Source organism: Frankliniella occidentalis, unplaced genomic scaffold (genome assembly GCF_000697945.3).
Source record: "Frankliniella occidentalis isolate FOCC.00 unplaced genomic scaffold, Focc_3.1 Scaffold250, whole genome shotgun sequence".
Taxonomy (NCBI): domain Eukaryota; kingdom Metazoa; phylum Arthropoda; class Insecta; order Thysanoptera; family Thripidae; genus Frankliniella; species Frankliniella occidentalis.
This window is the reverse complement of record NW_026267376.1, coordinates 254,918-279,626: the sequence shown is the minus strand read 5'-3', so window position 1 is coordinate 279,626 and position 24,709 is coordinate 254,918. Positions and strand designations below refer to the sequence as shown.

General features: G+C 47.5%; 5 protein-coding genes across 9 annotated transcripts in view; 2 read left to right on the top strand and 3 right to left on the bottom strand.

The window, feature by feature from the left end:
• LOC113217380 (uncharacterized) overlaps positions 1 to 4,657 on the bottom strand; it is a 13,000-nt gene extending 8,343 nt beyond the window's left edge. For 2 of the 3 annotated variants that reach the window (XM_026437259.2, XM_026437260.2), the window contains exons 1-2: positions 4,510 to 4,657; positions 4,272 to 4,436 (exon numbers count right to left, since the gene is read on the bottom strand). In XM_026437259.2, the coding sequence (XP_026293044.1) occupies positions 4,272 to 4,340 (69 nt within the window). In that variant the 5' untranslated portion in view covers positions 4,341 to 4,436; positions 4,510 to 4,657. The remainder of the gene's footprint in view (positions 1 to 4,271; positions 4,437 to 4,509) is intronic. The other variant, XM_052273145.1, reaches the window with a different exon arrangement.
• A 734-nt stretch (positions 4,658 to 5,391) lies between these two features.
• LOC113217404 (protein DENND6A) lies at positions 5,392 to 10,203 on the bottom strand. Its single transcript, XM_026437296.2, has 8 exons — positions 9,949 to 10,203; positions 9,342 to 9,614; positions 9,076 to 9,261; positions 8,686 to 8,990; positions 8,402 to 8,598; positions 8,045 to 8,316; positions 7,744 to 7,956; positions 5,392 to 7,638 (listed from the first exon to the last, which is right to left on the bottom strand). The coding sequence occupies exons 1-8, from the start codon at positions 10,111 to 10,113 to the stop codon at positions 7,441 to 7,443; spliced, it is 1,809 nt and encodes a 602-aa protein (XP_026293081.1). The 5' UTR covers positions 10,114 to 10,203; the 3' UTR covers positions 5,392 to 7,440.
• Positions 10,204 to 10,285: 82 nt separating this feature from the next.
• Positions 10,286 to 13,748, top strand: LOC113217392 (WD repeat-containing protein 82). Its single transcript, XM_026437280.2, has one exon. The coding sequence runs from the start codon at positions 10,434 to 10,436 to the stop codon at positions 11,376 to 11,378; it is 945 nt and encodes a 314-aa protein (XP_026293065.1). The 5' UTR covers positions 10,286 to 10,433; the 3' UTR covers positions 11,379 to 13,748.
• A 1,890-nt stretch (positions 13,749 to 15,638) lies between these two features.
• LOC113217395 (uncharacterized) lies at positions 15,639 to 17,393 on the bottom strand. 2 transcript variants are annotated; one of them, XM_052273141.1, is made up of 6 exons: positions 17,131 to 17,393; positions 16,846 to 16,926; positions 16,575 to 16,717; positions 16,316 to 16,499; positions 15,962 to 16,217; positions 15,639 to 15,874 (listed from the first exon to the last, which is right to left on the bottom strand). In XM_052273141.1, exons 1-6 carry the CDS (start codon positions 17,181 to 17,183, stop codon positions 15,827 to 15,829), a joined length of 765 nt encoding a protein of 254 aa, XP_052129101.1. In that variant the 5' UTR covers positions 17,184 to 17,393; the 3' UTR covers positions 15,639 to 15,826. The 2 variants fall into 2 exon arrangements, with proteins under 2 accessions (XP_052129101.1, XP_026293067.1); XM_026437282.2 differs by having other exon boundaries at positions 16,575 to 16,720; positions 17,131 to 17,392.
• Positions 17,394 to 17,657: 264 nt separating this feature from the next.
• Positions 17,658 to 24,709, top strand: part of LOC113217389 (leucine-rich repeat and calponin homology domain-containing protein) — a 63,629-nt gene continuing 56,577 nt past the window's right edge. For both annotated transcript variants that reach the window (XM_052273138.1, XM_026437273.2), the window contains exon 1: positions 17,658 to 17,896. In XM_052273138.1, coding sequence (XP_052129098.1) covers positions 17,722 to 17,896 — 175 coding nt within the window. In that variant the 5' untranslated portion in view covers positions 17,658 to 17,721. The remainder of the gene's footprint in view (positions 17,897 to 24,709) is intronic.

The following is a 24,709-nucleotide window of genomic DNA, read 5'->3' as shown; positions in this document are numbered from 1 at the left end:
GGCCCAACGTCTGCAAATGCATCACCGCTCCACTTTTGACCCAATTTCGCAAAAAACCTCAGCAGCAGCAGCAGCTTCGCCCGTGGCGTGTCCTCGTTCAACATTTTTGCGGTTCACTCATCGTCGTGATCAACGCCGTCGTCTCGGGCGTCACCAACGGCGCGCGCGACACATTCCTGGTGACGGACTGGTTGACGGTCACCACTAGTAGGGTGCCCGCGGCACCGGGACCCCCGCGGCACGGCGGCGGCGTGGCCGATCCGGTCGAGATGACGGTGACGTGACCACCGGATGTCACGGGGCGTCAGCCCCGCGGTGAGCGATCCCGCGAAGCCCCCGTGCAGCCCCAAGTACAGGCGCGTCTCGGGTACATTTTTTTTCGGGTACCTGAGGTGGGGGGAGGGGGAGGGGGGTAAGGGGCATTTCCGCGCGCGTCACCAGGGGACTCCTCGCTCCTCGCGCCTCGGGAGGGAAAAAGAAAGAATAAAAGAATTCACGCGCCGCAAATCAGCTGCAAGTGGCGACCGCACCTGCAGCTGTCGCGCAGGTGTCACCGGCGGCCGCGCGGGGCCGCGAGCGGAGCAGAGAGTGACGACGGCGGCGGCCCCGCGGTGGTCGATAAGGGAGCGCGATGGATGGCTTTGGGGAGCGCGTCGCTCGCCTCGAAAGCACGACGACGACGACGGAGGTCCTTCTCTCTACTACATCGTTGTGCCCAGAAGCGGGTGGTTCACTCGAGAGTATACTCCCCCGAACGACAGTACCGATCGCCGTTTCTTTCCTCTTTTATGTCGGATATTTCTTAAATTTTTTGTTTTTTTCATTTTGATTGGTCCCACGAGTCCTTAGACTGCGTGAAGTGAAAATTTACATGTTTTGAGCAGGTGCTGACATGAACAGTCAATTCACAAATTAGAAATGAGTTGGTTGAAAAGAGTTTTTTTTTTTTTTTTTTTTTTTTGAGTTTTTTTAAAGTTATTTCAGCCAATATCTTTAAGTTTTTCAACCACGGCGACAAGGGCAAAAAAGAACTGGGCCCTTGTTTTATTTTTCCATACAAGATACTTAAACACGAGAAGAGGACACACACTGTTGTTGTGGTGCGGCGCCGGTAGCGGTAAACGGTAAGGCACCCCGAGCCCTGCAGGGTCCCCCTCGGCCCGCCGTGGCGTGCCCGCACAGTACCCGGGTACTTGCTCCACATGTAAGGTGTGTAGTGGTACCCCCGCCCCCCTCCCCCCCTCGGGTACCACTCAACGCACTCGGATGGCTCGGAGCACCGCGCGTTACACTCGTAGACCAAAGCGTTTGAGAGGAAGGGGACCGGAGACACAGTTGTGCGCGGGTATAGCGGCAGCGGCGAGACACGGGAAAGAGGGAGGACGAAAACAATTAATGTTGTAGGAAGTTTTAATAAGCACAATTGTTTGTTCGCAAAACATTTTTCGAACCACCACAAAGGGCACTCAAATGAGACCCCTACTTACAGTTTAATGACACTAGGTGCTCTACGTCGAGAACAGTCGACTGCCCTTCCCCTATGAGAATCCCCATGTGGATAGATGTGAAAATCATAGGCACAAGGATTATGGGGCATGAGGTAGACCAAAAACATAAACACAAATTTTCCCCGCTTTTACCACAAAAACAGGGTGTCGAACGAGAAACTGCCCTGTCCAGATTTCGATCAAGGTAAAAGGGTGGGTATTTTTATTTTATTTTTTTACACACGGCAATAACCCTTTCGAGATGCCACCCGCGGGGGCGGAGGCGATGGCCGGGAACACAAAGTCCATTTCTCCGCCCTTCTCTTTCCGCGCCACGGCGGTATTTAGGTCTTCGCACCCGCGGAGCGCGGAGTGGTCGCGCGCGGCCGCGGCGGGGCGTCGCGTCCGAAACGGCTTGGCCGTCGTCGTCGTCGTCCTCGGCGTCGCGCCGTCCACGACGCCGCGCCGTCTCGCTCGCACCAGCACCACGCCGCATGCGGTGCCCAGGTAACCAAGCAGGCAGCAACGGCGCTGGGCGTCGCGGCGAGTACTGTACAAGAGCGCCGCGCCCCGCCACGCCCCGCCACACCTCGAGCCGCGTAATGCCCCACTGTCCCAGTGGTCCACTGTCCGGCCGGGCCAGAGCCGCGGGACTGACCACCACGGCCCGGCCCGGCCCGGCCCGCGCGCCAGCGCCAAGGCCACGGTCATTGCCACGGCCACGGCCAGGGTCATGCCGCCGGCCCCGTACTGGAGCACGCGGGGTGACAAGAGAAAGGGTAGAAAGGCCGACGGGTCGACAACTCGAATTTTTGGGGAACACTGGAGTACCCCCCCGGAGTTCACCCCCGGAGTACACCCCCGGAGTACACCCCCGGAGTACACCCCCGGAGTACACCCCCGGAGTACACCCCCGGAGTACACCCCCGGAGTACACCCCCGGAGTACAGTTTGGATCAGTTTCCATCAACTTGCCAGTCGAAATATTTATATACTACAACGCACAGAATCGACGTCGATGTAGGAGGGGGCGTCACGGCACTTTACGGGATCGACACCGACACCACGAACACGGATCGCGTCCCGCGCGAAAGGGCCATCATGACCGCCGCGGGTGTGCCGCCGCCGCGACGCCGGGAGCACTCCGTCGTCGTCGTCGTGAGAACCTCCGGGGACGACGGTGGCGGCGCGGGCGTGCCGTCAGTAACCACCACCAGCAGCAGCACCACCAGCACGGCCGTGTCGCCGGCCGCGGGCGCGACGTGTACGTGCTGCTGGGAGGGGCCGCGTAGGGATCCCGGAGGGATCGGGAACAGGCTCGCGGCGGCGTGGCGCGCGGCCCGGGGGTGGTGGTGGATCAGGGATCAGGGTCGAGCGCCGTGCCAAATGGGGCACGTGAGCGGCCAGTGGCGGGCCGTCGTCCGTGGGGGCAAGCTTTAGTATATACGCGAGCCCACGCGGGACACCTGCCTGAGCCGCCGCCGCCGCCGGCCACAGCGAGGAAGGAGGAGAAGAACAACTCGCCGGACTGCGGCACGCACGGTGCTAAAGGCGGCGATCCCTCATGCGCGGCTTAGCACACATAGCACATGTGTGACGAGGTTTTCCATCGCAACTTCTTCAAAAAGTCATGAGCGAAAGAGCAGGGAAGGCCGGAGACGGAAGTGAGGCCCGCGGGCGCGGTGCGGTGTGTGCGGCGGTGGTGGTGGTGGTGGTGGTGGCCGTGGCCCTGCCGTGGCCGTGCTAGGCGAGCATGTACAACAGGTCCCGTTCCACCACCGCGCCAGCCAGCCGCAGTCCTAGAGGGGCCCCGCCCCGCCCCGCCCCGCCCCGCCCCGCCCCGCATGTTTCATACGTTTGTCCCCTGCTTGATTGCCGGGCCGCAGAGCCGGCCCAGCCCAGGGCGGCCCATTACTTTAATTGTGCTTATGGCGACGGCGAGACCTCTAAATGGAGTAATTATCTGAAACCACCTCGGAGAGTACGATCCCGTCCAGGACGCCCGCCCCCGCAGCCTCTCCGCGCCACCACGCCCGGTAAATGCATTATTCCGCCGTGCTCTCCGCAAACAGTCGCTTTACTCCGCTCACTGCGCTTTCCCTCCAGCAGCAGCTCCAGCAGCAGCCGCTTCAGGGAGGTTTATGGCCTCACACCACGCCAGGTCCCCCCCTGACCGACACACACACACGCGCGAGAAGCCTGTCGTCCACTCTGCTTTAGGCAGGCGTTCGGTTCGACGACCAAAATTTTTTTTTAAAAATCCTTTTGGTCGCTTCAATGGAAACCAAAAAACAAACTACAGATTTTAGGAAACGTATTGTGATAAGTGGTGGTGAGGGCAGAGCCCCAATCAGAAATGCATGTGTTTCACCAAAAAGAAGCAATCAACTGATATCACACTATTATACACTTAAGGTGGATCAGAGGTGCATCACAATACCGTTGAAAAATTCTTCAATCACTCATCAGTCACATCGACTGTCTCAGTGGGGGGAATTGGATTTTCACACGAGGCGCATGAAGTTTCAAATCACGCTCAGAGACCTAGGGACACTGCGTCAATCATGTACTACCAGGAAATAATACTTTTCACTAATGAAGTACTGTCAATATGACATTATAAAGAAATTGGGGATTTATATTAGTTTGAAAAAGTTGGATGTCAAATTCATGTCTGTTCATAGCAAATCTGTGCCACCTGGCTTGACAGCCTTCCCGGAAGAATGCTACTTTGATACGCCCTACTCAACTCAAGTTTCCAAAAATTTGAAGCGCCACACTTACGTTTAAAGAAGGTGATTGAGACTGATCCTCTGTGTCGTCGCTCGGCGACTGGACGCCGGCAGAAGACATGTCGTCTGACCAAGTCTAGCAGCGCACTAGACGAGTCCAAACAAAGCGGCAGGGGACGCAGTAATTGGGCCCGGAGCCCTTAGTTGTTCCGCCCACCTTTCAAATTGCAAACGTCAACATGTAGCAAACAGAAAACTTCCCAAGTATAGCAGAAAACGTGTTTACGCACTGAAAGAACAGCTGGGACCAGGCACGGACTTGCAGAAATCAAGGAGGCTGAGGCTGGCTGCTGGCTGCAATGGGGCAAGTTTGGGTTGTTGACTGACGTGAGACGGACGGACGGGACGGAGGGACAGACGGGCATGCAGTGATGCCAATCTTTCTCTTTTATATATATATATATTTAATGTGTTGTGAACTGTGAGTGAACTTAAACCATGTGTATTGATGGGTAGACGTGAAAATTGGTTTTCGTTCTGATTTTCTCGGTGGTCTTTATTTTTCACATCTTTTGCGCCCGCGCGCGTCCACGCGCCCAGGCGCCCGTTGGGTAGGCAACCCATCCGACGCCTGCGGCCCGCGGCCCAGTATGCCGCCAGGGGCCCGCAGCAGCAGGCAGGAACCGTTGCCTTTGGCAGAGCGCGTTAAACCATACATCGTGGGCGCAAACGAACGGGCGGGCGGGACGCTCGGGGCGCGCGATGGTTTAGAGTAACCAGCCAACAATCACCAACAATGCCCTGGTGCCCGCCCAAGGGCTGCGGTCGTGTATTATCACGGGCAATGAGGTCCGGTCCGGTCCGCGCCGGTGCTGCAGTGCTTCGCGTCGCCCGCCGCGTTCAAAGCGTGATGTTATCGCCGTTGCAGTAACGACTGCCCGGCTGGGCGGGCGCGGGCGGGCGTGGTGCGTGCGGGACACCCTTAGCGAGCCACACCAGCAGCAGCAGCGTCCCGGGACACCCGTAGGAGGCGTCATCATGGTCCCGGATCTGGAGCTGGAGCCGCCCCGGAGGGAACACCCGGGAGCCCAGCTGCTGAGATGTGAGTCACTCTGCTTTGGTAAAAGACGCGAGAAAAGGGGTGAGGAGACGGGGAATGCAACAATCACGCGTTAAGGAAAACGTAGAGTATATTTCACATATCTCATCTTTATCACCACCACTATCATAGCTGCCTCCTGCCTCCGTGATAATGCTTAAGTCATACAAAAATAAAATATGTCGAAAGACATAAGAAGTAGTTTGTGAGAAAAAGAAACTTGAGGTTCACCCGAAAAAGGCCATAGAAACAAGTGGCATGCGGCTCTAGTACTAACACAATCATGAGACATGTGATATTTACCATTTGCCAAGATAACAAAATGAAGGTACTTCTAATGAGTTGCCAGGATCTAAAACGACCCTAATTGCCTTGCATACAAATATGACACTTGGCCAGATACTTTTGTTTTTGAGGCAAATCACAAGCAAGAAGACTACAGATCAGTTCGTTTTGTAATCAATACATCCATGAATATGAAGCCCCTTATGATACAAATTCAAATTAAATTTAGATTAAGACCAATTACGATTAAAAAGAGTGGATAAATACACAAGAACTACGTACATATGTATTTTATACCACGGCAAAAGGTGTGACTTCAATATCATTGTAACAGGAGAAAAGAAAAGATGATGCAGCACTACTTACTGTATCATTTATACTGTTACTAACCCTCCATTAGAATCAAGGTGTAGGCCCTATTGCCAATCCAGTTTGGTTATCTGTACAAATACATGTATCTTTCACTGTCAACAAACCATGACAATACAAGAATATACAACACATAGCATTTTTTCCCTTACCAACATTTTCTACTAAATTTCTGCCACAGAGCAGCATTTTAATGCCACAAAGATTTTATGGACATAACATTCAATGAACTACATACTTCAAAATATTGAGCCAGACAGCTACATGATGGTGAGGAAACAACCAACCATTGCAGCAAAGAGAGCATTGATAATCTGAGACACCAGATTTTAAACTAGGTAATACATTTTCTATCAGTTCCACACCTTGAATATGATTAACATTAGGAACACCCACGCAATGTTACGGAAGAAACAAGGTGAGAAACTACAAATAAAGAGATAGGAATGTAACTAAAATCATAACTTGTTGATTTTTTGTAATTCAGCAACAATTTAACTGTTTTGATTTTCAACAAATATTTAGAATAGTTTTCTTGGCACATTTTCTACCTGCAATTCAGCTCGTACAAATAAAAGTCAAGTAAAAGAGAAAGTTTTGTTTTATCTAAAGAAGAAGAAAACTAACATTCAAAAATTTTAATGTACAGTAGAAGTATGATTTGTACTTTTCTTTTGTTTTCTGCAAACAATTTTTCACAGCCAGTGTGACCAAATCTTCTGAGACATCTTCAAATAATTGATTGAATTGAAGAAAAATAATTACAAAAAAAACCACCTTTAAACCATGTGCTGAAAAACTGCTAGAGCTGTTAAGTTTCTCTCTATAGGACTAAATACCATGTAATCAATACTAAAAGGAAGTAAGATAAATTAATAGACAGTACTTCCATATTCAACATGTATAACATGTACCAGCACACAATGACATTCAAGAGAGAAAGAAATTTTAAATGTAATTCATACCTATCTACATTTGAAGCGTATTCATTTTCTCTCCCGCCATCTTTAACTTTTGAGGGTTATGATAAACCATCTTACATAGGAACTGATAAGCAGTAATATACCCAAAATGCATAGAATATCAGCAAATCTTTAAAACACTCAAAGAAAATTTTATGAAAATAATTATTATTTTGGGGACCAGCCCATGACATTTAAGAACTTCTGCACAACACAATACACCAATATCAGAAACAATGTGCTTCTGTGTCTTTTATGTCTCTGTAACCAGAGGTCTTCTTATGCTGACTTTACCAGCAAGTCAGAAACCTTTGCTATCACTGAAAGTAATGCTATTTAAATTTCTTTCTGCGAGGTAAACATGCACATCCTCCAACCGGACTAGTGGCTGGACTTGCATTTATAGAACTTGCAACAAAGGGAAGAGGTATATCATCTTCTCCTACATCTGAATAAAAGTCTTCAGTCTTCAATTCAGGGTCACCTGAATCTATTAAGGCCTTTTGTCAGCTGGCCTTCAGAACAGAGCGCAGGTCCTCAGGAAGGGAAGTGACAAGGTCGGAGAGCCTCATTTCTAACCTCTCTCGTGTTGTGTCAGCCAGAATAGGCTCAGAGTCTGGAGGTGCTTGTAATCTTTGACGGATTCGGAGCACCATGTCTACCACCTCCACCTCTTGCTTTCCCCTAACCCACATTTTCAGATCCTGTAATTTATGAAATACAGAACACAGTCAGAACATGAACTGAAAAGGTTAAATAGTAAAGTGGAAAAGTTTATCCTTTTTATTTTTTAATAGTGTATCACATACTGCATCTGAGAGTGCCTCCAGTTGTAATGACTGCAGCTTCTGGGTCACCTCACGATATCGAGCATTAAACCAGCCACTGAAATTCGGTGACCTAAAGAAACGTTTGTAGAGTCCTGCCCAATCACCTTTGATACCACTGGTTAGTTGGGGACCAGCTGTGCTTAGTGTAGCAAAGAAATCATCAGGGTTAAAGGGCCGTATCGATGGTGGAGCCTGTCAGAAATTTCAAATATTCAAAAATTGTTGTGATTGTTATTTTAATAAGTAAGTTATATTTTACGCCATTAGTTTGACTGCTTACCTTGTAGGGTGAAATATTTTTATGCAGTGGCATTAGGCTTGCCATGTACCTTTCAAGTGGAATCATGAAGCTTTGAGTCAACTCAAGGAGGTGCCTTCGTAATAAGGCACTCTGCACTTCATCTGGCCTTTTATTTTCCATGCCTTTCATAAGCTTTTTAAGAATAGCCTTGTCTTTTTGTAAAAATGGCTGATACTGGGTATACACCCCAGGCTTTGAATCCAACATCTTAATATTTGTGCCTTTCTTCAATTTCTGCTTGTGAGCAGCAACTAAGAAAATAATTTATTTAAATTAATAGAAGCAAGACAGAAAATGTATCATGAATCTAAACCAAATCATAAGTTGTTTACTCACTGCTGTTCATTTTGGGTGAATCACATATCCTAATTATATGTGGCCAGTGATGCAAAGTTTTGGCAAAGAAAGGATTTGTGACCCCTAATATGACAGGCGGTGGTGCATGAGCACGAGTCGTATACTCTTTAAATTCACTATCATGAATAGTAAAATATGGACGAAAATCAGCACAATACATCAGTGGAGTAATTATGCTGAAATAAATTAAGGAAATTTTTTAAGGGAGGCAAGTTATTTTATAAATCAGACAGAAAATAAAACAATGTAACTCAGATCCTTACCTCACAAGAGCCTGTACCATGTCAGAGCATGTGGTAGGTAATGAAGCCATGACTACAAGGGGCTCTGCAGTTAGTACTAGCTCCCACAACAAATGAATGTGTGACACAACCCCAGAAAAGCAGTTGAATAAATTGACTTCATGAGGTGTTGGTAGTACAGTGACAGACATGGAGGATGCTGGCCCCTCTACAGGGAAGGGACCGGGCAGTGGTGACGACGAGTTTATACCAACATCTTCTGTGGTAGGTGTGAGGGCAGTAGGTGAATGACCATTTGTTTTACTGTTGTTGCTAGGTATATGAGTCTGATGAATAAAGTAGATAGGTTAATTAAATTGATGGTAAATTCTTCATGACGTTAGTAGAGCATGAAAATTTGTTGGTACTAACCTGAATGATCATACCAAGGAGTGGCAAGCTAACAGTTTCACCAGGAATAGGACTTGGCCAACGGTCTATCTCACTACACGCCACCTCGATACTTGCTTCACCATGGTTGAAATACTCTGGTGATATCAATAGGCTCACTTTGGTGAACAAGCTCACAAAGGGCAATCTAGAGATGATGACAACACTCTATAAAGAGGAAAGAAGAAAGTTAATGACGGAACCGTGATGTAAGAATTAAAGCAAATAACATGGGAAGATCAAATAACCTTCTGGAAATATCCTCGAGGAATGGTCTTGTCTTTGACTTGTCTAAAGTAGACATATCCATAAAAATACCCTGGCTGTATTTGGAGATAAGCAGGGCACTTCTGATTGTAGGCCCGATGCTCTTGTCTTAGTGGATGTCTGCCAGGAGCTTGACGTATTCTCATATGGAATTGAGTGTCGCCCATACATCCTGAATTTGAATCAGGGAAAGCTAGATAGCAAATGTTTGTCTTCTCTTGCTCTGATAGCTTAACATGGCCAGGGTATACAACCTGAAAATAAGTAAAAGTTCAAAGTCATCAGTAGGACAAGGACAACCATGACTGTGATCTGATATTTTGAACAAGAAAATAAGGAACCAAATGAATAAAATAAAGGCTCATTCAAATACAACTAGAAAGGTCTTCTATACAGGTAAACAGACCTCCAGCATATTGACAAAGTAAGCAGCAAAATACTATTTTGTCTAGAGTCGAGATTTACAAAAGTTACTTAGGGTAATAAGCACACGGTAACAGCCAACACACGTCAAAGCCTAAACTCGATGGTCACGAGACAGCAAGAATTTGCACATGACAAAACTTAATAACCTATGTAAAGGTATACCTCCATTGCCTGTCCGAGTTCCAGGTCGAAAGTAACGATGCAGATGCAGTGAATCCAGCTTGAAAAGCGGTCCCATGGCAGCAAAGTAGCCGCGTGACTATCGTCGCGGGGAAAATTGCAGCTTAGATCACTAGATTTTGACGGTACACTCTTTGATGATGCCATATTTCGTACATTGCTCCATTAGCAGCGTCTGCACTCAGTCTTGTTATTGTTTTCACTGGCAGTGCTGCGCTCTGTAGTTTGATTCATGAACTGATATGAAAATGTTTTTCTTCATGTTGTTTTTATCTTCCACCTATGTGGCAAAGAATGTGGCAGAAGGCAGTGAGACGCCGATGTGCTTTGTGAACGCGCTTTGCCTGCCCGTGCGATCGCATTTTGTTCATGTGTGTGGAGTCGCATCAGCACCCTACTCGCTATTTTGTGTGTTTCCCAGAAGATTGTGGCGAATTTGCGCTGGATAGGCAGTTTAAACTTTGAAAATGAAGTTAGTGGACAATGTTATTCGAAGTTTTAAAGTTGCGAAGGTGTTCCGGGAGAACACCGACAAGATCAACAGCATTGACTTTTCGCCTAGCGGAGAAACATTGATTTCCTGCAGTGAGGATGACCAAATTGTCATTTACGATTGCGAGAAAGGAACTCAGATGCGAACTGTAAACAGCAAAAAGTATGGAGTAGATTTAATTCACTTCACACATGCCAAAAATACGGCCATTCATAGCTCTACGAAAGTGGACGACTCCATCCGATATCTGTCCCTCCATGACAACAAATACATTAGATACTTCCCAGGCCACACCAAGAAAGTTGTCACATTGTGTATTTCTCCTGTCGAAGACACTTTCCTGTCGGGGTCCGTCGACAAAACACTTCGACTGTGGGACCTTCGCTCCCCAAACTGTCAAGGTTTAATGCATCTAGCTGGTCGACCTGTAGCTGCATATGACCCAGAGGGCCTGATCTTCGCAGCAGGAGTCAACTCTGAGAGCATAAAATTGTATGACTTACGGTCTTTTGATAAAGGCCCCTTTGTCACTTTCAAATTAACTCAGGAAAGGGAATGTGACTGGACAGGCTTGAAATTCAGCAGAGATGGCAAAACAATTCTTATATCCACCAACGGTTCCATCATCAGGTTAATCGACGCTTTCCATGGCACACCCCTCCAAACCTTTACTGGTCATTTAAACAACAAAGGTATTCCTATTGAAGCATCATATAGCCCTGATTCTCAGTTTATCTTCAGTGGATCAACTGACGGAAGAGTTCATGTATGGAATGCTGGTACAGGTTATAAAGTATGTGTTCTTGCGGCTGATCACACTGCTCCTGTGCAATGTGTCCAGTTCAATCCCAAATACATGATGCTCGCATCTGCCTGCACAAACATGGCATTTTGGCTTCCTACTGTGGATGAAAGCTAGTCTCCATGTAGAAATTGCAATTGCCCCATTGTCTTAGTCATTCATGCCCTGAGATTTCCACTTTTTGTTATGTACATTTTCCTGGTTTGGAAGATTTTAAATCTTGACTTGCATTTTCATTTTATAATTTCTGCTATTATAAGAAATTACCGTTGTCTTGATGCATTGACCATTTGATATGATCATCTCATCATATTATGTAAATTATAAAATCAAATGTATACTTTCTCAATTAATTTCTGATTGGAATTATATTTTGTGGGTTCATGTCCACAGGAAAAGTGAACTATATGTATAGATGTATTTATGACTGGCATAGACTGGCAGAATATCTTCAACCTCTCTCAGAGCTAACTATCATATTTAAAAATTGATGGTAAGAACTACAGCACAATTTTGAAGGATGACACTAGCAGAAGTTACGCTTTGGACTGTTGGATTAAAATGGTAGTTTGATTATGGTTTTCTCTGTCTTCCATGATTGTATGTTTTTCAAAGTTAACTGCAATATGTTGCCCCTTTTTTTCTCCACCATTCTGAGCCATAGTGCAAGTTTCAACCTGAATCTTTTTGGCTAAATATTTCTACCCTGTTAATTTCTTGATATTTTTTCTGAACATTGCTGAATGTTTATTATGAGTCATTTTGTTATGATCCTCAGTCAACACCAGTTTAATTTTAGAAATTACTTTTAACCATCATTGGTTTGTTAGATACATTATTGTGTAAATCTAACATAGAGAGGGGCCGCAAGCTATTCATTAATTCAACTTGTGATTATAATTTGTAATGTAGCTTTTGTTAAGTGCTATGTATATATCTTTTCTTGGAATCAATGAAATGGATGGAGTTCTGTTGGGATTTAATGGTCTTAAAAAGGCTAATGTGATGCAAAACTTGATTAGCAGTGTATATCTTATAGGTGCAAATTTCAAACTAGTTTGAAAGCCCAGTTTATATAGGTATTTGGATGGGTGCTCCCAAGCGATGTGCTAATCAGATGAATTCAGAGAAATATAGTCTCCATGCAGATCTCACGATTCAGAACTTTGGGTGCACACATTTCCCTCCAACTTCCCTTGTATCAATTTAATGCCCTCTTGGTTGTTCTGTAGAAATTCTGTTTTGATTACCAAGTAATTATATGGTCTCTACTCTAGCCTAGCTGAATCATGTATGTGATAGATATTGTAATGTAACATGTGTAGGTATAGTTTGTAACAGTTGGCCCTTGCAGCCCAAATAAATTAGTTCGTAAGAAGATTGGTTGTAGGTAATTCATATAGTTACCTAGTGAATATTAGTAATCAAAAAGACTGCCGTGACTTAGTTAATCTTTCTTTTATGACCTTTTTATGACCCTATGGAATTGGTTTTGCTTATGTCATGTTTGTGCTATCAAAGCTTACACCTGTTTGGGCTATGTTAGTTGGATAAATTTGATGTGCTGTGTATGCTTTGGTGTGTCAAAGTATCTTTGTATTTTGTTATAGATGTCTCCCTTTTTCATCTCGTTGTGTGATGCTTGTTCTAAAGCTGATTCAGTGAGACTATTTATTTGTACATACTGTAATCTTTTTAGAGTATGTTTGATTTCTTTGCTGGTCACGTAACAAGATTGTTAAATTTTATTTATATCATTCTGTGCATGATTGATTTTGTGTTTCTCTGGTTAACCCGGACAACACCAAAGTTGCACATTTGCACCAGGAGGTGCTCTAAAAAAAGATTGGTACAAATACCCCCATCTGGGGTTTGATAATGCTAATTTCTAGGTGTGTATGTGTATGTGAAAGAGTGTGTCTGTATGTCTGTGTGAATGTAAAGAAGTGTGAGAAAATGAGATACAACTTTTAACTTTTTTTTCTTTCTTTTTTTTTATATTGAATGTAAAATGCTTTTGAGATTTCTTTTTTGATTTAACCAAAATCTCATTGGCGAAGAAGCAAGAAATTTATTTGACCTTAACTTCTGATGGAGACATAATTTTTATATTTTCCCCCTTATAAGTCATCTATTGTTTCTTTGTATAGAGCTACTAGAAACTGGGAAAAGTCCTATTACGTAAAAATGTCTTCATCGTTTGAGTTCTAGAATGACAGTGTTGCAATATCATACATCATTGTCTTTGGCATTGCTGCATTTACCTACGGTTTAAGTCAGCTTTCGGGTTTGAACTTGACCAGATCTCATGATTTGTAAAATGTCAATCTATTGAGTTCTTTATCTATAGACAGCTTAGTGTTTAACACAATGCTTCTATGCCCAAAGATGATGAAATGTCTTTCTTGTTGTCCTGATGAACTAAGTCCTGTGATGTTTACTTGTAGTCTCCATCATAATGTGTTAATAAAATTTACTTTAAATATGTTTTCTGTCTCGTTTTTGTTTATTAATGCTACTTTTGTATTCTGCATATTTAGTTGAATTTCCACAGTGCTCCCTAAAGTTTGCCGGGCTGAACATTACTTTTTAATGTTCCCGAACTGCCGAATCAAATTTGCATTGAAGTAAGTTTCTCCCCCCAAAAATGGCAGTCAATTATTTTCTGTAATGGTATAGGTTATCAATTGACAACCATTGTGTTCATATGTGCTTTGCTTTGTAGCAAAATGAAACCCATGGAATTGTATGGTTAAAGCCGAGATTACAACTGCCAATTAAATTTGTGCTTATTGCTAGCTTAGGCAATCTAGCTAGTTGTGCAGAAAAACCCATATTTTACATTTGGCCAGCAATCAAGGTGAGCTGTTGAAGAAAGAAAAGTAACCTTTGGCATACACTTTCATATTCTCTCAAGGTCAGCTCTAAGGGAGAGGCAAAATTGCATTCATCAAATTGTTCTGTTATTTGTTGTGATCCCATCATGATAAAGGCTGGAGCAAATTTGAAGTTTGCTGGCTGTTATATGGGGAACCAAAGAAAAGGCTGTTAAAAATATATAAAGTGAAAACATGATGTGAATGTGATTTATCAGCCTTAGGTTTATTGGTTTATTTTATGATAAATATCTCATTCTAAAGAAAAAGGGGTCTATGCTAACATATCACAAAATAATTGCTTTGTTAATTTTTCGACAAATCATTTGGGGACTGTTTGATCAAAGTTGTGTCTATCTCTTTGCCACCCTTACTTTCAATGTCTTTTATATTCTAATCTAATATTCGGATAGTTTTTGAAAATGCAATCATCTTGCCCAAAATCATGATTCCTTGGGTATCAAAACTATGCATGTATCTGCCAAATTTTGAATTGGCTTCTGTTGCCTTCAAGATGCCTGAAACTTCCCACCTTTGTAATTTGAAATATTGATACTGAGATGATACATTTTGTAATCCCTTTGCTGTTTTATTTCGTCTCTTCTCTTATTTTCAATTTTGGGCTAGAGAGATGATTGATCTCATCAGAGTGGTTTTAACCACTAACCTTTACATACAGCAGTGTGCTTATAGGAGCACTTTTGGGGGTAGAAATGCATCTTTATTTTGTCTCAAGCTGAAACTATCAATAAACTTAGAAGGCTTTTACCCCCTCTAATGGTTTGTTTGTTTCAAATTCAATGCCTGAATTGCTTGTAGATCTGAGTGTGAACCATATCCTTGCAAAGATTAGTAACTGATGCACCTGTATTTTTCTTTTTTTCTTTTTCTAGACACAGGATGGCATATTAAACTTTTTGTTTTCCCTTTTTATAATTTTAATTTGTAATCAATGCATTTATTACAGCTTGTTATTGTATTTGCTTCTATGCAGCACACTTGAAGATCACAGTCTCAGTTCATGGTCTTATTTCATTTGTATTGTGGTAGATACATTTCTTTGGAAATTTCCTTGAGTATCACTATAGGAACAATCTGGAATTAACAACTTGCTATTTTCTTAGTACTTAGATGTGTTTCATGTTTAGAAAATTGATCATGTAGAAGATTAGTGGCGATTCTAAATGTTCAGTAGGTGCTTTCGTTCGGTGTGTCATCAGTATTTTCAGCAGCTCTGTTAGTCCAATGAATGCATTTTGATTTTAGGTGTTGTGAATGCTCCTTAGCATGTTACACCTTTTCAGTTGCAAGAAGTTCCTATGTTCAACATTGTGAGTGATGTTCTATAATTTAGGCACTTGAGGGATTGAATGTGTGTGTGAGGAATACATCTGAATAAGCCGGTTTATATTTACTGCAATACAAATGCCAAGTACTTTTGTAATATTCATTGTGTGTTCAAAACTGTTAATTTTAACTGGAAACAAATAAAAAGCGCAAGTGCAATAAAATGTTCAATTTATTTACATTCCTAAACAATTCACTGAAAATTAAACAAATAAATTTTTAAACAGAAAGGACATGCAAATACTATAATATATTCTTGAAATATTGACAAAAGAGATTGTTACATCGGAAGTATTAGAGCTGCTTACATGGCAGGTTATCGAAATGGTGGACTGATCACTTTCACTGATTGGGATTTCCATCATCAGTTATAACAGTCCTCTCAATTCTCTGTGAATTAAATTAAGAAAAAAATTGACTTTCACTTTCTTGAATAGGGTTTCTTTTTTCATTGTAAATTTATGGATTTTGACTTACCCCGTCTGGATGTCTAACAATTTTCTCCATGGACTTGTGGCCATTAACATTTGAATAAACAGTCATAGTTGAGCTTGACTGCACAAAACTGGATTCTTGTCCTGGTTGAAGTACCCCACCAAATAAGCCATTCCTGAAGAGGTCATTTCCAAAGAAGGGCAAGAATGTATCAGCCATTGGATTACTTCTCTCTTGTATGATGCCATTTGACGGATTTAATTCTCCTATGATTGAATTTAGTCCTTCATTATTTAACCTGCAGATTAACAGAAAAATTGATGCAACAAAAAGAGTAGTGAATAACGAGGCTTCAAGAAGATACATTTGAAGTATATCTTTTCCTAAAATTAATACCTATCGTCAAGAATTTTGTCTTGGCCACTCCATTGTCCAGCTGACTTTGACCTGAACTGTGGCTTTAACACTTCATCTCTTGGTTCTAAGGGAGGACTTATTTCTTGACCATCTGATATATTTGGAAAATTTGGCATGTTTCCAGTAAAGGGTGGGGATCCAATAAATGGTCCATGGCTGTCATCTGTAAACATGTTCCAGCTAATTTAGAATGGTGAACTACAAATAAATTGAAAATATTGCCTTGAAAGATGCCTACCTTCAAAGCCAAAACCAGAAAATGGGTTACCAAATGAGAAACCAAAGGAGCCCATCATTGTGCGCATTTGCTGCTCCATAAATTTATGCACCTGAGCAATTTCCGACTCAATTTGACTTATGTCAGGGGGCATGTGATGGTCTCTGCTACAATGTCAGAAGGTGATTAAAAAACACAGTTAATACATTTCAACAAATCGTTACACATGGTCGTCATCAGAGTAATATAGTAAAAGTATTGCATAATAATTTAGAATTCTATTGTAACTTACTTAAAGGGCACTAGATGTCCATTATTATAAATTGATATTGGTGATTGTGGTTCAGGTTGGGGTTGTTGCTCATGGTCATTGCTGAAAAAATAAACAAGAATAGAACATATGTTGTGGGGGACTTTAAAAGATAGTTCGCACATTTGCCATTGCAAGTCATAATCAGTAAAAGATGCGTAATTGACCGTTTATAATAATATAATAATTATACACATATTTCACATTATTAACATTTTCAAAAATCAAGTTGTTTGGAAAGATAAAAAGGAATTTTTGTTTGCTTACCTTGACAAGTTCCCTCCAACCCCAAAGAATCTCTTCACAGCATCGAATAACATTATTTCTTTTTCTTAGGGAAAGAGGATCAAGTACAATGGAAATCTCGAGCACTTAATTACTGTGGAGGAATTCTGAGCGACGATACAGGAATTTACTCCTTTGATCGTTGCTGCTCACATTACCGACTAAAGTTGAAGGTTTGGTATTTTTTAGTTGTTGTTCTAGACGTCTCTAGCAGCCGACGTGAAGGAGTTGGCTTTCGACCAGGTAGAGGGCGCTGGAGATCAGACTAGTAGCGCTCCTCGTGGTGACTTAGCTTGGCAGTCGGGCCCTTTAAATCGCTTTAAATCTCCACGGTTATTATGTAAACTAATAGGAACATTCTTTTTTATGCACCAACTTGGCATTCAAATCACACAGAAAAAGCTCGTCAATCTTGGACGGCCGATCCACCCTTCTTGTCACGTGACCAGACTCGCTAGGTTGCGCCTCTCCGTGTAGCGAGTCTCTACGTGACGTCAGTGCCCTCCGCCACCTCGTAGAGTGCGGAGCAAACTGCGAAGCGTCAGCAGCGTCAGTTGCGTTCAGACATGGAACATGGCGAAAGGGTGTGCGTCGTTCTTGAGTGGACAATCACATCAGTTAACGAGATCTTTAGAAAGAATTTTAGAAGATGCTCACGTCAGTGGTGAGCTCAAGTTAAGCGGTCGAAAGTTAAAGGATTTCCCGAAGACTGGAGGCAAATATGATCTCAGCGATACCGTCACTGCAGGTAAGCTGACGTCCGGTCATTCCGCTTGTTCTCCCAGAACTCTCAGCTCGACTTGACAGAATAGACATATTGCGTTGTCGCCGAATTTTCCCCATCAAACCCTGGGATTTGTTACGTACTCGTCGAGTACTTTTCTTCTCTTTCGTTTATTGGTGTGGTTATTGAGGTTTACTTGATGGGATTTGTTTATTTATTTTGCCCACCGGTTGTGGAACTGTGTACAAAACAAAAAGAAACATCCCTTTTGTTGAAACTTTTCCTTTTCTTTGTTTTGAGGGCTGAGCGAACATTTTGTGAAACTTTTCCCTCTAATTTTATCTTTAGTCAAAAATCAACATAGGCTGGTGTTTTGAAATTTTGTCTGAGGAACTACAGCTAAATTAGTATATGGCATCCTTATATCAGCTGACTAATTTCTGGCTTGGTTGTTTACATTTGATTTCCCTCTTACTGTTGATATTTCTGGGATTTACTTTCCCGTCTCATATCATTGACACTCAAGTATGTTCAATTTTAAAATCATTCATGCATTATTATTTTTCTTGTGTAGGAATAATTTTGTTTCAATTCCAATTAGTTTGCTGGTTGACTGAAAGCTAGAGTTGCTTTAATGTGTATTTTAGGCGAGGGGCGGCAGAATGTAGTAGTTTGGTCTTGAAATTGGATGGAAGTTGGAATGGAATTGATGAAACATGCAGTGCATTTAAATGTCGTAAGCATCAGGGGTGCATTCTGTTGTAATGCACTCATTGAAAGCCGCCTTGTAACCAACCTGGGTCGGTGTCAACCCTCATTATCCTCCTGCTTTAGCTCCTAGTTTTGCTGTGTAGTGTACTCGTTGGACGGGGCGGGACCGTGTGCAGGAGCACGGGGACAGGTGCGCCCGCGCGTGCCATGCACAGCAGCAGCCGCCCCGCCCCGCCCCGCCCCTTCCAGCCCGTCTGCTGCCCAGCCAGGTGCGGAGGGCTCCCTCCCTCGGCGGCGAGGCGCGGGGGAGCGGAGGAGGAACAAGGTGGCCGTCGTCCTTCAAGGGGTGCGCTGCTGGCGACAAACCCTCGCAACTCGGTACTCGGAAGGAGGGGGGGATTTCGCCGTCACCACGCCGAGTGTGGGACGCAGAGGACGCCTCCGAGGACCGCGACGCCGACGGCGGACGGCTCGGAGTAAACATTTGCCATTGCGTCAACGCTCTCCTCAAAGCGGCCGCCGCCAGAGGCCCGGCCCGACCCGCGACCGCGCTGCAGATAGCCCCGTCTCTTTTCCCACGCCGCCGGCCGGCCCCCGGGGGCTCTCTGCTCGTCCCACGACCCCGCCGTTGCCTTCGCCGACCCTGCCGGGGTCGGGTCACCGGCTACAGCATCCCCCGACGGCGACCCAAGTCCAGGGCGGACCGCTTGAATGGCGACCACCCTCCAGTAGCTCTCCAGTGGCTGGGCCGCAGTGCTGCGCCCAAGGACCCCGACCGTCACTGAATGGAGCTGCTCCAGGTTGGCTCGCGCCGCGGCGGCGGCTCTGCGCTCTGCGGGTCGGGTCGGTCGGGTCTGCCAGCAGATGGACCTCCTCGCCTCCTCCTCCTCCTCCTCGTCGTCGGCTGCTGCTGAGCTTTGAGAGCGAGCCCGATGTGTATGCGGCTTTATCGATTTATTTCCCCGACTTGCTGCTCGCCGCATGGCTCGCCTCCGCGCGCCCGGCCCCAACAAACTCAAGGCGACCCCCCAAGTCATTCGATCGGGCGCGCGGCCGCGGAGCAGCACGACGCCGTGGAGGCCGTGGCGGCGGCGCTGCTGACCTCGGGGAGGGGGCCGGCGACCTTTGGGGATGGGGGCCTTCCTCGCGAGCGGCGTGCCAAGGTGTCACCGCGCGGCCCGAGGCTGATACAAAGACGGCTCGATCGAGTCGAGGAAGGGTGCCTCCTGGAGCCGAGGCGCGCGTTCTCAAGGGCGCAAGGATTTCCGCAACGCCGGGCGGCGCGGGATTTGCAATCCTCTCTCTCCCCCTCCCTCGCTGCTGCCGCCGCGCAAGCTTCTTCTTCAACTTCAAAAAGGGTTATAACGACTGCTTGTTCGTAGCGAACTGGCGATTCGGTATATTTTCCAGGTCTGAGATTTAATTAAGCCAAGTCGTTGGCACGGGGGGGAGTGGAGCCAGGAAGGAAGGACGGAAGGAACTAACTGCTTAGCAGGGGAGGAATAATACGGGAATAATAAATTAGTGCGAATTCAGGAGGAGCCTTCTGCGCAGGCTGCCGCCCTGCCAGCCCTGCGCTGGCCATCGCTCCCCTCCTCCAACCATCCCCTGTCCTCTGTAGTACTTGACTCTCCGCTGCGGGGAGAGAGCGAGCGAGAGAGAGGACGAGTGAGAGTTCGCACTCGCGCCTTTGCTGGTTCTGCTCAATGGCGCGGTGCCCTCGGCAGCAGCGCCGAGCTCAGTGTTCATCACCCACTTGTATTCGGGCGAACCATCAAACGCCGCTCTCTTTTAGGCCCCGATGATGTGGTTCGGCCCGATGATTCGATCTCGCGGGCCGGCCGCCCGGGCCACAGGATATTGCCTGCGCGGTGGTCCGTGGACCGACCTGCCGTAAATACTGCGCGGGGCTGGACACGGCGGCGGCGGCGGGGGAGTTGGGCCCCTTCCTCGGTCCGACCGACCGGGCACCGGCCGGGCGGGCCGGGCCTGTTGGCCTATTCGATACAGGCGAGCGGTTATTGCGAAAGGAAAAGGGGCTCCTCGATGCGGCGCCCATCAGCGGGCGGTGGGGCCGGGGCCGGGGCCGCGGGGCACCGCGCGGGGGCTCGCGGGCGCGGGGCGGGTCCCACCCGTAGCCGACGTGCCCCGTCAGCGCCATCCTCGCCGTCGTCATCGTGGACCTCCCCTCCCGCTCCCCTCCCATCGCGAACCACCACCTCGTCGTCGCCATCCTCGGCCGCGGTGCGGTAACTTCTTCCCCCGGCGGGCTGTCAGCTGATGTTGTCGCCCTGCCCCTGCCTGTGGGTGGGTGGCTGCTGCAGAGTCGTGGGTGCGGCTGCCCTCGCACCGGCCGGCCGGCGACCGGCACCGGCTCGCTCAGGATCGTGTGCGGCCCGGCTCGACTCGGCTCGGCTCGCTCCCTGCGCCGGTGCCAGACGGCCAGAGCCCTGGAATGAGCGAGCCCGGACGCTCGTTTCCAAAACGTGGTGTGAGGTAGGGTAGGTAGAGCTTCTGTAAAGTCTCTCGAGCTGGGAGTATCGACGGTCTACCGGCCAGCCGGGCGCTCGCGTCTCTCTCGCACTCACCGCTGCTAGATACGTCTGTCCCTGTCGCCCCGACTGAGCGTCGCCGGCTCAGTGAGCTGAGCTGAGCTGAGCGCACCCGGAGACGAGCTGAGCGGCTCTGAGCCGATGCCGGTAGGTGGCGCGGCGTCGCATGAGCGTCTAGGCTCGCTCATTCCAGGGCTCTGCAGACGGCCGATATGGCAACGCGGCGCGCTCGGCCCCGCCGCCGCCGCCGCCGCCGCGCCGCCCCCGGCCGGTCTTGTCCGCCCCCGACGCGGCGGCGGCGCTGCTCCATCCCGCGAGGGGCGGGCTGTATCCTCCCCCTGCGCACCCTCTCTGTACACTCTGAGAATTATCCCCCTTGCTCTCTCGGGGGTGGAGTCGTCGTCGTCCTCCTCCCCCGAGGCTTACAGAGCAGCCCCTCTGCTGCTGCCGGGATGATGAGGCCCTGGATGAGCTTCGGGGGACGTCTGCTCGCGTGTCCTTCCTCGCCGGGCGACTAGTTCTCCTCCGGTCGCCCGCTTTTGTTCGATCGGCCCTTTTGTTTGGGCGGCGCGGGGGCGGGGCCGACTGACTGCTGCAGTGCGGCGCCAGCAGCCCCGGGGGCGGATGCGAGCGGCGGTGCCGGTGCCGCCCCCGCGCCCGCCTCCGCGCCTGCGGCCCGTGCCGCGCCTACTCGCGGCGCACCTGTTACGAGCTGGAGCTGGCCGCTGCAAGGGCCTTAACTATACCTACCTGGAGGAGGAGTAGAACTTCCCCCTCTCCCTCCTCACCTCACCTGTCTTCCCTGCACTGCGGGGGGCTCCGGGGTGGGGCGGGGGGAGGGGAACACCTTGCGGCGTGGCGTAGCGTGGCGGAGCGGCGGGGGTCGCCGTCAAAAGCACGGCCGATGGAGTGACTCACGGTCATGGTCATATTTGCTCAGGCCTCAAAAGACCTGCTCGCTGCCCTGATATAGGCGCGGTGATATGGGCCCCACCTGCGCCCACCCAGCCCCGCCCCGCCTGCCGGCCAGCTCATGCTCCAGATGCCCTACATACTCCCCGCGTCAAGCTTGCCAACCGCCTTGATCACATCCTGTCGTTCGTTCGTTCGATCAGATCAGGTGTCCACTACGTAAAATGTCCCCCCTGCCTTTTGGAAAACAGTTTGTAGGTAAATTGAAAAACAACAATAATAAATCACCACACGGCACGACTGCATCGTGGAAGGGAGCGGGCACCCTCTCTATGTGCTCTTTATTCTCGTGGAGATAAGGCTGTCTGTCCGTCTGTCTGTCCCACCGGGGTGGGGCGCCCAAACTGACTGACAGCTGACATGGCATGCATCTACCTCCCCTGATATGGGATGCTCTCTCCACCACATTAGCCCTGCCCAGTTACTTGGAAGCGGTATGAAAAACTTGGCCCCGACGCGTTTTCTACCCACCCAAGTAAAATGAAATGTAGTTACTTACAGTGCAGTGTGCACGGGGCCGGGCTCAGGCCCAGATGCCGTACCCCTTTTAGTATTGCGTGAGTTCTGCTGAGGTGTAAAAGACAATTTGGCCGCATCGTTGCGCTCCCATTGCGAGGCCGCGAAAGTGCGCCACGGCTGGTGCTGGCGCTGTTGTTGTTGTTGGTAGTGGTGGTGGTGGTGTGGTGTCGACGCCCTCTGCGCGCGCGGGGGCCTGGGCGCGGCCCGGCGCCGGCGCCGCGGTGAGGGAACTAAGTACCGTTCAAACCAGGTCAGCAGTACCCGCGTGGAAAACTATGGCATCAGATTGTCATCAGTATGTCATCTCGCCGATGACAAACGGATGACAATCTGATGACTGTCTGATGATAAAACTGATGACATACTGATGACAAACGGATGACAAAACGGGAATCGGCGTTTGTCATCAGTATGTGATCATTTTGTCATCCGTTTATCATCCGTTTATCATCAGATTGCCATCAGATCACAATCTGATGATAAACGGATGACAAACTGATGACAAACGGGCTGCTTCCGTCGCTCCAGATCGTTGGGGAATGTTCCAAGCGAACATGCTTTACACGAAATGCCCTAGTCTATACAAGCCTAGACGGGTGTTTAAGTGGTGTAAATGGAGTGACGATAAGTCGATCGGAAGATGGAGCTCGAGTCTTCCGATAAACTTTTCGCTCTGAGCACGATGGTGGTGTTAAAAATTCTGTAGCTATAGCCGTTTAAAAGGTGATTTTCGAATATATTTTTTTCTCAGAAATGGATAGAGTATGTTATCCTCATACACCACAGTAAGCCGTTTTGCTCTACGACGCTTACTTTAGGCATGAGAGTGAAATGCGGTCTACCAGAAAAACATAAGGCAGGAAAGTTTAAATGCGCGCCGTTAGGCTGGAGCTGGCTGGAGCCGTCCCCTGACCATAGTTTGCCATCCGTGTGTCATCCGTTTGCCATCCGTTTGTCATCGGATGATAATCTGACGATAAACGGATGATAAACTGATGACAAAATGATGACATACTGATGACAAACGCCTATTCGCGTTTTGTCATCCGTTTGTCATCAGTATGTCATCAGTTTTATCATCAGACTGTCATCAGATTGTCATCCGTTTGTAATCGGCGAGATGACATACTGATGACAATCTGATGCCATAATTTTCCATGCGGGTATCCAGTGTGCGTGCCGCGGATCTGCTGCCACACCATACCACCAACGTGACCACCACTGGGCTGCTCTTGCTTGGCCTCCCTGCGGAGCTTGCCGATGCTACACTATAGATTTCAATTTTCAAACGAAAGATTTTTTGAAATTTTTTAAACAATTTTTTAATATTTTCAAAATTATTGGGAAATATTTCAATTTTTTGCGATTTTTTCCTGGAAAATTTTTGGACTTAAAAATACCGCTGCTAACCAGACCCACCTCCTCCGCGCCGTCCCAGAGCTCGAGCGCACCTCAATAAACCGACTGGTGGACGTGTACGGGAGGGGCACGACACATTTCCTGGAAATTCGCCGCCTCCGGGTTTTGAGGTGGGTGGCTCACTGAGGGCAACTTGCTCCTCCTGGAGGAGTCAAGGGGGGGGGGGGGGGGGAAAACGAAAAAAATGTTACGCTAAAAAAAGTAACACACGAAAACGTTAAAAAAAGGTGCGCATTTCAAGCAAGCGGATCGTGGCCAGACGAGGTCGTCACACACACACTGACGCATTGCTGTTGTACTCGGGCCGGAAACCTCCGGGCGGGCCAGGCGCAGGGCCGGACAACCATCAGCATGCGTTCCCATGCGCTGTCTGCCGCCGCTGCTGCCGCTACTGCTGATTCCGTATGCCGAGCGTTTGCCGAGCGCCAAAGTGCCCGTACGAAAAAGTTTAGTCCGGCATCAGTCCGTTTTCGGTCCGGAAAGAGTCCGGCTGGACAGTCCGGCATCAGTCCGCCAAAGCGCGCGGACTAGTCCGCGAAAAAGGCCAGAACGACCAAAAAACGACCTATTTGCCGGACTAGTCCGGCTGGAACTAGTCCGCTTTTGGTGCGCACCGGACTGATCGCGGACTGGTCCGCACGCCGAGAGCAGACTGAAAGTGGAC